Source organism: Limulus polyphemus, unplaced genomic scaffold (assembly GCF_000517525.1).
Source record: "Limulus polyphemus unplaced genomic scaffold, Limulus_polyphemus-2.1.2 Scaffold1031, whole genome shotgun sequence".
Lineage (NCBI taxonomy): Eukaryota > Metazoa > Arthropoda > Merostomata > Xiphosura > Limulidae > Limulus > Limulus polyphemus.
In genome coordinates this window covers 18,378-34,344 of record NW_013666641.1, presented here as the reverse complement: position 1 = coordinate 34,344, position 15,967 = coordinate 18,378, and the positions used below count along the sequence as shown (strand labels likewise).

The 15,967-nt window shown below is 34.7% G+C and overlaps 1 protein-coding gene across 6 annotated transcripts in view; it reads right to left on the bottom strand.

The window, feature by feature from the left end:
* LOC106461788 (ephrin type-A receptor 4-like) overlaps positions 1 to 15,967 on the bottom strand; it is an 88,218-nt gene that overhangs the window by 69,973 nt on the left and 2,278 nt on the right. For all 6 annotated transcript variants that reach the window (XR_002611082.1, XM_022388842.1, XM_022388838.1 and 3 more), the window contains exon 2: positions 5,137 to 5,216. Coding sequence is in view for 5 of the 6 variants with exons in the window: in XM_022388842.1 (XP_022244550.1) it covers positions 5,137 to 5,216 (80 nt within the window). In the remaining variant the exon portion in view is untranslated. The remainder of the gene's footprint in view (positions 1 to 5,136; positions 5,217 to 15,967) is intronic.

Genomic DNA, 15,967 nt, shown 5'->3' with positions numbered 1-15,967 from the left:
TTTTGTGCATGAATTTGTTTATCTGTTGTACATAGTCGCCTGTAGCAGTTTGTCTGAAGTGATAAAAAGTTTGCGATTAAGTCGAGCGTTTCAAGATCAATCTGATATTAAAACTGCATTTCATTGATCTTGGATGTTGAAATAAACATTGGGCTATTCTCTCTTTGTCTATAAACTATATAATCGACCTTATTCTACACTGAAATGAAAAGGAGACGTAACCAGAGTCGGGCATTGAAAGTCGTTTGGTACAAGGTTGAAAGCCGATGTTAAAATCATGACTCCTTCCTGGACGTGCATACTACTTTTCTAACGTGACTCTATCATACATAACCAGGTTCCTTTATTTTAATTCATAGGTTCTTTTACGGAAAAATGAAAAGTTTTCTTTGGAGTAACAATAGTTTTCTAATTCATTTTAAACTGCAATGTTCGCCTTTGTTTGTTTTTTTCTTATCAGCTAGTCTATACGGGCAAGCTTTGTAGATAACGTTTATACTGTTTAAAGTTATTAAGTTCATATACGTTTGATAAAATCTATCGATCGAACGTAATACACAAATGACGGAGCGAACCACGATGTCGAAAGTCCTATCATTGGTGGTAGGCCTATTTAAGTGCTACAGGTATAAACAATGATCTGTTCAGTGCATTATTCAATTTCTTCATAATCACCAATTAACAAACCAATCAATCCAAGAACTGCATTGGATCTTTGTTTAACTATTCTATCTATAAATATCAGAAACATTAGTAGTGACTTTCGCCAATAGGTGGACTATGCACACACACTAGCTGTCCATTTATATAGTGTTATATATTCAATACCACAGCACTGTAGACTTGTGTAACCAGATTGGCAAATCCTTTAGTCTGACATGCAAACTGTTAATTACATAGTCGTTGTGTTTGCGTCTGTTACAGCCACGCCCCGGTATCATTTTAGTAAAACTTGACGTGGGCTTTAAGACTCACACAGACACTTATCCGACCGAGGTAACTCTTTGTTTTAAATTTTACTCTCTCGAGTTTCGCCCCCCTTTTTTTCTTGGAGAACTGCGGCAGTCGATTGAAAAGTATTAAAACAGAACGAAATCGACACCTTATACTCAGTAGCAAACTCTACTTGAATTCTTTGACATGTAGGGAATAGATAATCCGCATGCAACAGTCTTTCTGACGCCATTTATATCTCTAGACACCTGTCTGCCAGCCTTTCTATCCATTTTCAATATATGTTTCTCAATCTATCGACCCACCCACCCCACTACCAAGACATGCACATAAGTGTTCAATTCCTATGTGGTAATAGATTCAGAAATAGGAGGAACCTTTCATATAACTTTCTTTTAACGCTTTGTGCTTCTTTGTATACGTAAACAGCTTTGTGAAATAATAATAATACATATTTCCCAAGGTGGAGATGGCCTGCGCCAAACAGTTTTAGATTCTGAATTAGTTGGTCTCTTTGTAGCGCGCGAACACACACACAGATATACCCATCCCTAAGTTGAAGCTACGGTCAAATCTGTACTGTTTGTTGTTAAGCACAAAGCTACACAATGTGCTCTTGCCCACCGCGGGTATTGAAACCCAATTTTTGCGTTATAAGTCTCCAGCCTTACCACTGAGCCAGCGGAGGGGAGGCGGGGGGGGGGGCATCTGTACATCAAGGTTGAAACGCGAATAGCTTTCCTCAGGAAGTCACCTGGTATATTCTCGAGCCAGCTGCACCCCTGGTGGTAAAACGTTAGCAGGTTCCTTTCAGATTTATAATCAATAAGGAACAAAAATATTATGGAATATTTTCGGAAAAAACTTGCTCCCCCCTCCTTTTTTAAGTTTTAATACACCGAAATTACTTTCATGACAATGTACGAGTCAGTGTGTTTAGCAATGTATGCGATGCCAATAAGGTAAAATCCCATTTAAATTTTATTCAAATTAGTTTGGAGAAAATTAATTACTTACCCACAGTCTCAAGGATAGCATGTTTTAGCGTTCGCGAATAAACTGTACGCAATTAAAAGTAAGATATAATGTGGGTTAAGTTTCACTAAACTTAATCGCTTCGTTTTATTTTATGCCAAGCGTCTTCTAGATTCCAAAAGGACAAATCATTAACTCCATCTTAGAGCTGTCATTCAACCCATACAGAATGAAATTTGTTAACATTCTTATCTGGATTTGTTCAACTCGAGCAATGTACTATTGTAGAAGTTCGCAACTAAACGCAATCTTTGAAACCGGTTTGGAAAAAAAAAATGCATTAAAACGAGAAGCTGGGGAAATATTGCAATAATTCTTTTAATCTCAATGTCGAATAAATTCTAAAAGAATCATGTATATTCTGCTTATTTTTGAAAATAAATGCTATTTTAAGGACATGTTTAAATGAAATCACCACTAACTGTTGGGCTACTCTAATAGAATAGTGTGGTTTGACCGTTACACTTATGACGCACCTATGGCCTCAAATTGTTGAGCGCGTTTATTTTTCTTTTTTTTCAGTAACAAAACGCGAGCCATGGACTTTTGGATCCACAGTCCAACAACACAAACTGATAGACAACAACAACATACTAATAGGATTCATAGTTGTTTTTAAAATCTGATAGCACACGTACATACAGATTATTTCTGGTGAAATGGTCGCTCGGTGAAGTTCAATGAAAAAACAAATTTTCACATTTCACTTAGAGAAACGATCTTTGCGATGATTTAATATCACATGCATAAATTACCTGTATAAAAACTGTAAAATCGGTTTCTACGAAACGCTAAAGTTGTTCTGTTGATAATATTAGGCCAAAGCCTGTGTGTACAAGTCAAAAAATCCTTACCCTAATTCTGATGTGTTGTGACATAAATAACATTGATGTAAAATTACAATTCACACAGTAATAGTTATTGGCAAGCGATTTTCGAATATAGATAACGTCTCAATCACTACTATGTCTTTAGTATACCAGCCAGCCCGAAGAGACTTGGTACTAGATATAGCAGGTATAGTGTGGTTGACGTACTATTTTCACTCAGAAGTTCTTATTAATAGTTTGAGAGTGTCGATCAACTGGAGTTCACAGTCTCCATCGTGCATTGTTCTACAGCAAATTAGTATCGCTCGTGACTGTTTGACGTTTACAGTATTTTACACACATGTTCTATAATACTTTATTTCTTACGTGCACTGTGACACGGTAAGACAATTTTACAGAAATATATTTCACAGCTAACTCGTTGGATTACGTAAAATTAAAAGTTATATTTAAGCCTCTTACAAACGGCTGGGTAATTAGTGAACTTTAATTGCAAGTTACCTGACGATTCCACGAGTTCCGGGTAGTAAGAGGATTAAAATAAGCTTAATTTAAGATTTACATAACCAGTTGGTGCCTTAACGTAATTTATTTGTCCGTGTAATGCTCACAGGCCGAGAGACGAGTTGTATAAAATATGACTTCTTATTGTAATTCACAACAGCAATTATATACATATGGACAGATATACATATATATAAGTTTAGTTATTTTATAAAACATAAACTAATACACTAAAAATAGTTTCTTGAAGTAATCTCTGCCAACTATCATTATAAAAAATTTTTTAGTTTTGTGAATTACAACACTTAAAGTAACAATTTTATTTTATTTGTTAAATACTGTTTGTAACTAACCTCTTCAACCACAGAAATAATTTGATGGCTTTAATAATATTAGTAAAAAAAAAAACAAATTTAAAAGGCTAGAAAGTCAAACATTATTATTTTTGAACAAAAATGGAAGCTTTATTTATGGTGATCTCTCAAACTTTAGGTATGCATATAATATTCAATAACTAACGAGAGGTATACGTAATATTGTGTGAAGACTGAACACTTGGGTTCAGAATTACACACGAAACTCCACAAGGACTACTTTCCTGTGCACAGCCGTCCTTAATCTAGGCTAGAGGGAAAGCAGCAAATGTTTGCGACAACAGGTCCCTGAATCCTCTGATTCACAGTCCGGCACGCTGACCACAAAGCAACACCAAGCAACACAGGAAACTAGGACATCAAAGTGCTAATTACAGAGGAAACTAGGACATCAAAGTGCTAATTACAGAGGAAACTAGGACATCTAAGTGCTAATTACAGAGAAGGTAAATCGGTTTTTAGTGATAAAATTGTCTCCGATAAAAATCGTATTTCCATATTACAATCAGTGTTTTGATACAGAATGAGTTGCCCGCCAGTGGCACAGCGGTATGTCTGCGGACTTACAACACTAGAATCCGAGTTTCTATACCCTTTGTGTAGCTTTGTGCTTAACTACAAACAAACAGAATATGCTATAGACTTAAACACCCATCATTCCTCAAGTACACATTTTATTCCAATTAACATGCTACAGTTAATGCGGTTGATAATATTCAATACCTAGCGTTATCCTTTTGTTGCTTTATCAAGTTAGTCTTCATGTAAATTGCATTTGCTTTCAACGTGAGTGGAAGGGAAATCTCCACTCTGAACGGGACCGCAGATGTGGGCTAAACAACCAGGTCAGAGACCTCTAGGATTCGGATATAGCTTTTCCTTATTTTGAATACTGACCAGAGTGTGGGCAACCACACAGCACTCGCCACAAGAGCTGTGTACTAAATAATGTGATTGACTATCACTTTTATAAGGTGCTCATAGCTGAAGGTGTGGAACCTGGACCCTTCGATCTGCAGCCCAACACACCAATAACAATTCGGCCACTTCCGGCCCTTGAAAACACTCGAGGGATGGTGGCTAATAAATAAATATCTGTATTCAAATTGAAGTGAATAAGTGACTCCAGTCCTTCCAATTTTTCAGAGCGAAAATTATTTGACAGTTCCGTAAGTAGACAGAAAACTAATCGTTTTCGTTAATTTAAAAAAAAAATCCACTCTTCCTACATACAATCTAAAACTAAAATTGCTTAAAGTAAATAATACAAAATATTAATTATTAATCTCAGCGATAACAGAGAGTATCGTAAGGAAACAATCGCACGGATATGATTACTACGTTAGATTTAATCGACTTAAGATGTATTTGCTAATATTATAATGTTAGTTTCAATTTAAACTCGTATCGTGTTTTACAGAATGAAAAAGAAAGTTTACCCCTGGAGTTCTTGCTTGGGGGCCGTAGGGATATTTCGTCCAGTCAAGAGAACTCTCCAAAGTTGTATCTAGTAAAACCACTGCAATAGAAGAATAAACAAGATATTAACTAAAAAAGTGTATATTATGATTTATATATATACATATATATATACCATACTTAGAAACTATCTCATAATGCCCCCCCCCCCCTTTTTTTTTACTTTAAATAAATCTTGGAGATTCTTACTTTTTCAATAAGACCATACACGGTACTTAAGTAACCAAAACAGACTGATTTATGTACATTTTTAAATTCGATGTCGGATGTCATAACTATAATGATGACTTGACGATATTTTAGTGTACAAAACATCCCTAAAATCAAACCTCCATTAGGCATGATTGAGAACAATACGTTGTTATTCTGACCTCACGAATCTGAAAGTTTATCACCGACAGTGAAATTTATATTATTATATAAAAACATGTTACATGTTATACAAAACAGGTTACATGAATCGGTAACTATGTGATTAGGAATTCGTCTAACACAACATATTTTCAATCAAATCTTAAAAGTTAAAATACATTATAATACGCACTAATTGCACATAACTGGGCGTGAATACATTTATATATTTGGGGGTATAAAGAAGAATAGTGATCTATGACTATCCTCGTTCACTTTGCTTAAAGGGGAGTTCATTATTAGGAGCTTTATGCTCTTTTTCTTTTTTTTTTCACTGTTTAGGAAGAAAGAGGGGGTTGAGAAGGATTGATATTCTATCCAGAGAGGGAGTTTGGGCGGGAATAAAGTCTTTACCATGGCCTATTGGACTCAAGACAAGCAGAACTATGAAGATTTATGAAGAGAGTACATTAGTCAAAAGATACGCCTCTAGGGGGCGGAGACGTCTAGTTCCTAATTAAAGTCCGTTAAAAAATCTCGAGAGCACATGTGCTCACTTTACTTCTTTTTTAGCGTGTTCGAATTTTTGTTTCTGACTATACTATTTCCATTAATCCTATGAATAAACCTAATTAAGAGAAAATGAAAAACTGAATCTTTGAAAAATAAAGAAATTGCAAAGTTAAATGACGGAAAAGTGGGACTGGTATACATCCATTTAAAGAAATTCTCGCTTCTAATTACAAAATATATTTTTTTTCCTAAGCAAACAAAGTTATTCAATGATGTAAGAATAGAGAATTAAGACTTTACAGTGACAAATATAACCCAATTAAATTAACGAAAAGAAGTCATGGCTAACTACATTAGATTCCGTTTCTAAAAAAAAAACAAAACCAGCAGCTATATATAAATATGAATATCATTAAGTTCACTTCTACTTAAAACTCCTTTTTTAAACTATTTAATAACATTCGTTTCTCAAATGATTGAAAGTGTGATTATTAGAGTTAGGCCTATTATTAAGGAATATGTTTTGTTTTTCTCTTTCAACATCAGGTTATGCTACAACTCAGTTTTCTACTCATGTTAACAATATCCATTCTTAGAAAGCAGTCTTATCTAAACACTAAACTGCGCCTATTATTACCACAACGATAATTGTCTACCTATCAATGTAAAAAACACGAACTGATGCCATCAATGCAGGAACAGCATTACTGAATCACACAATGAAAGATAAATATCATTATACAGCACACGAAGTATCTGTCTACTTTACCTTTTCATAGAACATCTAGTTCTAGTTCCGAGTCTTTTAGCAGCGCGAGTTGTGCACGTGATAAACAATGATATAAAAGCCAACAACATACAAGTAAGCCATGATAGTTTAGCACTGCTTCTCCTATTGATATGATTACTACTATTAAAATACCAACATCCTCGATATTATTTCAGTACACAAGTAGAATTTCGTTTAACGAGAGTATCTAGTAATTATCATAATTCGCAAAGTTCTTTTACCTGTAGCTGGATCAAAATAGCTGTCTTTATATAAAGGCCGCTGCTACTACTGGTTTGAAAACAATGCCAAACATTTTAGGCTTAACAATCTCATTACAATCAGTATTAGTTGATGAGAAGATTGTCTCAATTAGGTTTAATATTTAAATACATTCAAACTCCTTCCTACTTTTTAAAACTGCAATTTCAATTAAATCTAAAAATTATTTTAATATACATGCGCATGGAAATATCGTTTAAGATATTGTATTTTTACTGGTAGGCTTGGAATATAACATAATTGAAACGTATCCAAACATATTTTTAGCAGCATTAGCTTCGCCATTTTTACCATTTCACTAAAGGCTAACATATTATAATTAAGGTTGAATGAGAATTATAAACTGTGTGGTTGACTTACAACTTCTAAACTTTGGTTTTGAGTGGGCGTACTTGAATTATGCGACATACTGCGGGAAATACTGAAGATTTGACCAGTGATAAGTCTAAACGCTTAACACAACATTAAAATCTCGTAACCTGTCAAAGAGTAAGACTATAATGGCATATTCGGTACTTAAATGTAGATAGTCCAAGACAAAACTTGGAGCTAATTCAAAATGCTGTCAAGAATATCAAAAAATACCTGCTATCAAAGTATGTGTAACACTACGTAATAATGGAACTTTTCAATCTACTAAATGCTGTATGTCATTAAAACTGTTGACCACCGTTTGAACAAAACACAATGTAATTATTGAATTTGATATCGAATAGTATACACTACATGAAAGAGGTGTAACTGTGCTTAGAACAAAGAAACAAAAAAACTTCATTTTCAAATTGTTTTTCTCCGACTATATGTTCTGTGATAGATATACAAGAACCGCAAAGTATTTTGGGAAGAGATTCTTGGGAGATTACTATATTGAGGTCGACATGTGAAGAAATAGGCATAAAAGCTATGTGGGGAGTAAGAGGGCGCTATCCTTTACGGTGAGGTGGGCAGAAATTTAACACATCGTTCCCGATAGAAACCCATTTTACTTTCGGACCACTTATCAATGTTAATCCTTAATTTACGACTTCAGATGCCAAGTATGTGACAGAGTTTAAGCGTGACCCTCAGAGAATATGTAATTGGCTGGGAAGTGGTGTGTCGTTTATTTTATTTGTTCTCTCCCCCCCCCCCCCTCACACACACACACACCTGTTCTTGCCCTTGAGAGTTGGATTGTCACTACCAAGTTTTACTTGTACAAATAACTACACAAGTGGCGGGCGATTTTTTTTTTGCCTGTTTTTATTATTAGTTTTAAAAGAATTTACAGCAATAAATTATGAAATTTAACAAATAAAAAAGCAGAAATAATTATACGTAAAGTCATGTTCAAAAACGCTCATACACACACACACACCTATACAGTAGACAGAGCAAAAAACAACGCACGTGAAACAGACACAAATAAATCAAAGATACAAACTACAACGTGGGAACTACAAAATATAGTTTTACAACTGGAGTATCGGCGAGGTAGAGCCCATAGGGCGTAATGGACACATTGTCTATCCGATTTAAATTCTTTTTGCAAAAATATTCTGACATCCATCTTACCTTCCACATTTCGTTTGTACCTTAGCATTATTTTTTGCTTGTTTATTTCAGCGTAAAGCCACATAGTAGACTATATGCGCTCAGTCCACTGCGGGGAATCGAGCCCTGGATTTTAACGTTGTAAGTTCTTAAACTTATAGCTAGCTCACCGGGGGCGTAGCATTATTTGTTTCTATTTTATGAGCGACGCTTTCTCTGGTCTTGTTGTTTCAAAAGTTATGTCAAAATTAAAATATGGTCCTTGTTATTATGCTCTCTTTCATTTAGCTGTTCAAAATTATCATAACTTTTGTGTATTCTTTACGAATAAATGAATGTGTTAGGAAATATAAAAATATTTCTTATTTCTTGGTGAGCATTCTGTTATTATTTCTTCGTTATTTCACTTTTCATTTCCACTGAAAATAAAATTTAATGATACAGAGGTTAAGTACGTTATATTCAAACGATTTCGTAGCCTCACCACGTTGTCAAAGTCCATGTCACCACGTCCCGTCATGCTCTATCTGACGACCGTGCATCTTGACAATAAACAGACATTGCAAGCGACTCTATCACTCTACTTTGAATGCTTACCATAAGTTATCTAGGGAACGAGAAATACGGTTTTCCTGCGCTCGTTTCAACAGTCCGATCGTCCAGAAATACAAAGGCCCTGCGTCTGGCAACTTGAATAGCATGAACAACAATGTTATTTTTTCCAACTACTTGAGATATGCAATGACTGAGTGATATATCGTGAAAGCAACATGTGGCTCACGTGACTTGTGTCACTTTTCCAGACACAGATCCTTCTTTTATTGATCATACTGCGTACTGTTGGCTGGAGCACGTGAACGGCTTTAGCCATTGAGCTTTATGTTCGTGGATTGTCACCTGTTTGTTACAAGACGGCACACTTACCACGGCTATGGTACGACTGTTTGTTTGTTTGTTTGCTGTGAATTTCACGCAAAGCTACACGAGGGCTATCAGCGCTAGCTGTCCCTAATTTAGCAGTGTAAGACTAGAGGAAAGGCAGCTAGTCATCACCACCCACCGCCAACTCTTTGGCTACTCTTGTACCAACGAATAGTGGGATTGACGTCACATTATAACGCCCCCGCGGCTGAAAGGACGAGCATGTTTGGTGGGACGGGGATTCGAACCTGCGACCCGCAGATTGCGAGTTGAGCGCCCTAACCACCTGGCCATGCCGGGCCGCAATGGTACGACTTGTTGCAAGTGTGTGTTTTTTTTTTGACAGTCCACTCCCCAAGTTGATCCAGGTTCTGTTGTTTTCTAGTGCCATTAAGTACAAAGTATATGCCCGTCTTGAAAATTCTAAATCGCTGATCTGAACACATCTTTATATTCTGTGAGCCTGAATATTTTGTTCTTACATACTCTTCCCAAAAGCGATTAATTTTCTGACATATACAATGTCAGAGTGTAGTTGTGATACTTTATGTTTCAATGTGACTCGTTGAGTTGAATATTCCAAAATTATTTTAATATAACGTATTCAATCCTCTATATTAATTTATAACGAAAAATATATAATTTATATAAAAATTAACACAAAGTCTATGGAATAGGCACACATCATGCCTAAAGATCTATGAATTTGTAATTTTTGTGTGTTAATCTAGATTTAACACTAATTTCGCTATTGACTCGTAGTTTTGTAGGTAGCTATCGTACAAGTTTTAATATTATCTCATGCGAATTACGGTTTACAATCTATTTGAAAAAAACATACCCATAATAAAGATTTTTCAGTTATTTAACATTTATAAATATTTATGTTTGTATTGATATATAAAGAATTATTTTTATCTAGTTATAACGATGACTAAAAATGTTAATGAACAAATTTTAATTCCGTCAAAGAATACCGATTACTTAACTGCACACGGTATAATATTCTTATCGTTTTTCCAAGTTTAACCTCGTGTATTTAATATGCTAACGTTTGTAGCCAAATAATTAAGGATTCGTTCATTTATGGAAAAAATCGTGAGGTACATTACAACATTCAACGCAAAAAATATTAGTGTTATCCATTACTTTCTCGTTAATCTTATGTTCGATTTAAATATAAACCCTTCAATCTGAAAAAACAACTATGGATTTAAACTTCCAATATTTTCTTATATTTGCAAATACATATGGATTATTATTTAACAAGACGTTACAATGCAGTAGGAAGCAATTTTGGAGTGATCATGCCATTGCCACAAATGCCATTTCTAAGGGGGAGATCTGGAGGAATGCCCCTCTAAAAATGTTTCAGCATTTTAGCTACAAGTATTGCATACACACAACGTAATGTATTGAATTAAAAGAAGCAGGTTTTAATACATAAATCGTAGCTATACATGCCCTGAAAAAAGTGGTCAGGCCATGGCCTGACTGGCCTTACCGCTTCCTATGGACCTTTATTATATTCGGTAAATGCATGCAATATTTATGTTTACTTTTGTTAAAAGAATGGTAATGATTATTTCCAGGGGCGCTTATAAAACTCGTTAAGGGTTAATTGCGCTTTTAGTGCGAGTTTATCGTGATCTAATTAGTAAGTCTATACTAGAAAACACACCATCACTCCATGATGAACTGTGTTGACTATATTATCATGAGTTGCTCAACATTAAGTTAAAGTTGTTTTAATATCGTAATAAGGTAGACGGTAGTTTAACTGTTCTAACCTTGTGGTAATATATACTTTTATTAAAAACTTAGTTAAAACGACGTTTAAAAATACACAATAATTCAAAACTGTTAAAAGCGCCAGGCCTTACTAAAATATCTACACGTTTAAGTGAGTCACAGAGTCAGTCAGCATCATCAATGGAAAAAAAAAAACGGCATTGAGAAAAACACATCGATATTTATATCTTATGATATTGCACAATACAAACGCCTGAACCAATAATTTAACAAACATCTATCACTTCTCTTTCAAAAAGTATCCTTTGTTCAAAGACAAGTAGGCGATAATCTAAAATAAATAATACTGTATTGTTAAATTAGGTTCTTAAGTTAATTTTTCATCTTTTATTCTTAATGCGCAGTCCCAGTAGCATTACATTGTGCTAAAACAACTTTATATATTTTTTTACTTTAAAACCGTTTGCTCGTTGTTCGATTACACTCACTACTTAAAGAACAACAAATGTAATAAAAATGGAACAAAAGACACTTCAAATAGCTTTTATCTAGTTATGAAGGAAAAAGATAGCATTTGCATTATAAAAGTAAGTAGTTTGTAGTTCTTATAGATTTGGGCAAGCACGACAAATTCTGGGGACGTCAAAGAACAAGCGCATTCTGAAAATTCTCTATACTCCGTAGTTATATTGGAAGCAGAGTAACTATCATTTTTTTTAGATGGCCTCTTTATTATATCAAAATAAAAAACAACTAAATGTATATAAATTAATCCTACTGACACACTTGCTTTTATTGAATTAAGTGTTATTGACACTTTACAAAGAAGTTTGAGACAACAGATCCACGCATACAATGTAAACATTCAGAATAATCCATCACTTTAATAAAGTGCTTCACTACTTTAATGTGCCCCCTCCCCGGTGGTATGTCTGCGGACTTACAACGCTAAAATCCGGGTTTCGATACCCGGGGTGGGCAGAGTACAAATAGCCCATTGTGTTGCTTTGCGCATAACTTCAAACAAACAAACAAAACTTTAATGTGATTTTTTTTCCTTTCCTTTTTTTTTAATTTTTACCGCATCGCACGGTTTGCGGCATGCCAAAATACTCAATATAAGAGCAAGTTCTTGGGCATAGATTAAAATACTTAAGCGGTGAAAAGATCCAACCAACACATTATTTTAAAAAATCATATTTGATTTGAGTGCGTGCGTAAAATGTGATTTTCGGCGCAGGGTAACCTACAAATGTGTTTTCCAAATAAGAAATTAATATTTTGTTGTTGTTTTAAAATTGAAGTACAGAAGTAATATCTGCAATTATCTTAAAACGAAAATATTCCTCTTGTGAGCGATAAAATAAAAAATTACCCTATGTGACGAAGGAAAGAGTGGCTTCCAGATGCTTTGCGCTACTAATTATAATTTAAATACTTTGAGCTGATATCTAGGAGATAGGCCAGTTTTGTTAACATTATATCGATTTTAATTGGTATCTAGGAGATAGGCCAATTTTGTTAACACTATATCGATTTTAGTTGGTATCTAGGAGATAGGCCAGTTTTGTTAACACTATATCGATTTTAGTTGGTATCTAGGAGATAGGCCAGTTTTGTTAACACTATATCGATTTTAATTGGTATCTAGAAGATAGGCCAGTTTTGTTAACACTATATCGATTTTAATTGGTATCTAGGAGATAGGCCAGTTTTGTTAACACTATATCGATTTTAATTGGTATCTAGGAGATAGGCCAATTTTGTTAACAATATATCGATTTTAGTTGGTATCTAGGAGATAGGCCAGTTTTGTTAACATTATATCGATTTTAATTGGTATCTAGGAGATAGGCCAATTTTGTTAACACTATATCGATTTTAGTTGGTATCTAGGAGATAGGCCAGTTTTGTTAACACTATATCGATTTTAGTTGGTATCTAGGAGATAGGCCAGTTTTGTTAACACTATATCGATTTTAATTGGTATCTAGAGATAGGCCAGTTTTGTTAACACTATATCGATTTTTCAGGCCTCCCGAAATCATTTTAAAGGATCTACATTCTAATCCATCTACACCCAAAGGATGATTATCTCAAACACTATCAAAGTTCATTACATTAGCCTCTCTCTGTGGCTCAACAGTAAGGTTGAGGCCTTATAATGCTAAAACGACGGTTCGATCCCTGCGCTGGGCACAGCGCATATGGTATGTGGTGAAGCTTTGTGCTCAACGATAAAGAGACAAGTGTTAGGCAGCATATTAATCAATATCATAACAAATAACTGCTGCACGTGTGAGCCAACATCAACAATGATCATCAGGAATGGTAAAGCCTAACACTAAGAACACTGAAATCCTACGTAAACCTCGTATATCACCACGTATTTACAAATGTCTTTACCGATATTTAGAAATGCATACATTGAAAATAACACAGAAAACATTTACAAGTACAGTTTTATCGTGAAAGAATAGAAGCGCATTTATTACAATAAAACATCCGTACATATTTTAAACGTATTCATTTTAATATATCACTGATTATGGAATTTGTAGATTCCGAAACGTTTGAATATGGGTTTGCAACTGTTGCCTTGGTGCTGCACCCCCCCCCCCCCAGAAGCACAGCGGTATGTCTGCGGACTTACAGTGCAAGAAACCGGGTTTCGATACTCGTGGTAGGCAGAGCACAGATAGCCCATTGTGTATCTTTGTGCTTAACTTCAAACAAACAAAGCCTTGGTGTTTCTGATTTTCAATAAAGTACGGTTTCCCACCTGGTGGACCTATTGCAACATGATTCATCTCGTATGTCTATCTTGATTGTTTTAAGGCTATATCTGTGATGTGTGGAAAAATGAATCATTTTCCGTTTTAGTATGAAATGTAACCGAATACAAAAACTTTGAGTATATAGTGCACCCGTACTGGTAGTCAAAGAATTAAAAAACATATTCGTTTCGAAAAACAAAACATTTAATGTGAATTTACTTAGTATATAAAGTCGCTATAAAAGGATAAAAGGTCTAACATTCGCATCCTGGCGGTCAAATAAAATGTTCTGTGCGTGAGATGATGACTTTGTATCATGTACTTCTGTAAAGCTTTTCTGAAGATGTGTTTGCGTTGTTAAAGAAATCGGGAAAATAATGGTTGTATGGTAGACGTGTAAAATACATAAAACACATACTGACATTCGGAAAAAGATTGAAGCAGTTTAACTGAAAAGGGCAAAATTCTATTTGAGAATCATTGTCATAAATATGTATGTATGTATATGTGTGTTTATAAGTAATGTAGCTTCGTGAAAATAAAGTTTTATTAAAACAAGAACAAGCTAAAATATTAGAACAATGTGCATAATTACTAATTATTATTTTTTATAATAATGTGGGCTAAACAGTAAGAAGAAACTCGATTAATATTTCTTTTCCAAAGGAACATACCTACAAACCACTAAATGATACCTTATGCCACAACGTAACTAGTGGAACAAACAAAAACAACATCTGGTGGCAGATAACGGAATAAAAGTTACATCTGTGACAGATAATGAAACAAAATCGCCATCTTGTGACAACTAAAGGTATAAAATTACCACGACATGACAGCTAATGAAACGCAAACACTAGAATGTAACAGCTAAAGAAAAAAACAACAACAACAAAAAAACGCCATTATGTTACAAATAGTGGAACAAAAACGCCATCAAGTGAAATATTATGGAACAAAATCGCCATCTTGTCAGATCTAATGATACGAGAACGCCACCATGTGACAATTAAGAGAAAAGGAACTATAATGGGACGCCAAAAGGTATAAAAATGATTTTGTTCATTTGAAGTTAAGTACAAAGCTACATAATGGCTATGCTCTGTCCACCACGGGTATCGAAACCCAATTTCTAGCGTTGTAAGTCCGCAGGGATACCGCTGTGCAACTGGGAGGCAATATAAAAATGAAACGAAGTGGTAAAGTAAAAAGCGAAAAAAAAAACAAACAACAAAGGTAATATAGTAAAGGTATTGTTCTTTCACGGCTTTACATGTTAGACGCCTTACGATGGTCAGTTATACATAAACAAAGAGAGTAACTCTTCCAACAAAATACATCTCAGCTGTAAACAATCATCAATATACAGGTTGAAATATTAATGTATGCAATATGCGACAACACGGATAATAAAGGAAAGGGTGGTAAAAAATGCAGTTCTGAAAGATAGGAAACTTTCCCAAGTTAGAAAATGCTTCTTTTTGTTTTCTTCACAACTTTGATATTGAAATATAACGAGCGTATCCAGCGAGAATGTTGAATATAATAAGAAAATTCCTTCCCCTATACGGTTTAGTGTGCCATTAAGGCGGCGGGTGCTCCTGAATTGCTGCTCTCTCTCTTTCACTGGTCAGTAGTTCAACATTAGAAACAGCTATATTTGAGACATAGGGGGTCTCTGACCTGGCCGTTTAGCCCACGAATCGCATAAGGCACTATTTACGTGGAAAATTCAAAATATCAAAAATTAAGCTAAATAATATTTACCTTATCAACAAATCTAGTATAAAAACGATATAAAGGTCTATGACACAATTCCCACCAAACAAACATACACGTCTCGAGATAGCATCCGCTCATATTAGAATGCAGGATTTGTGTAATTTATACTTG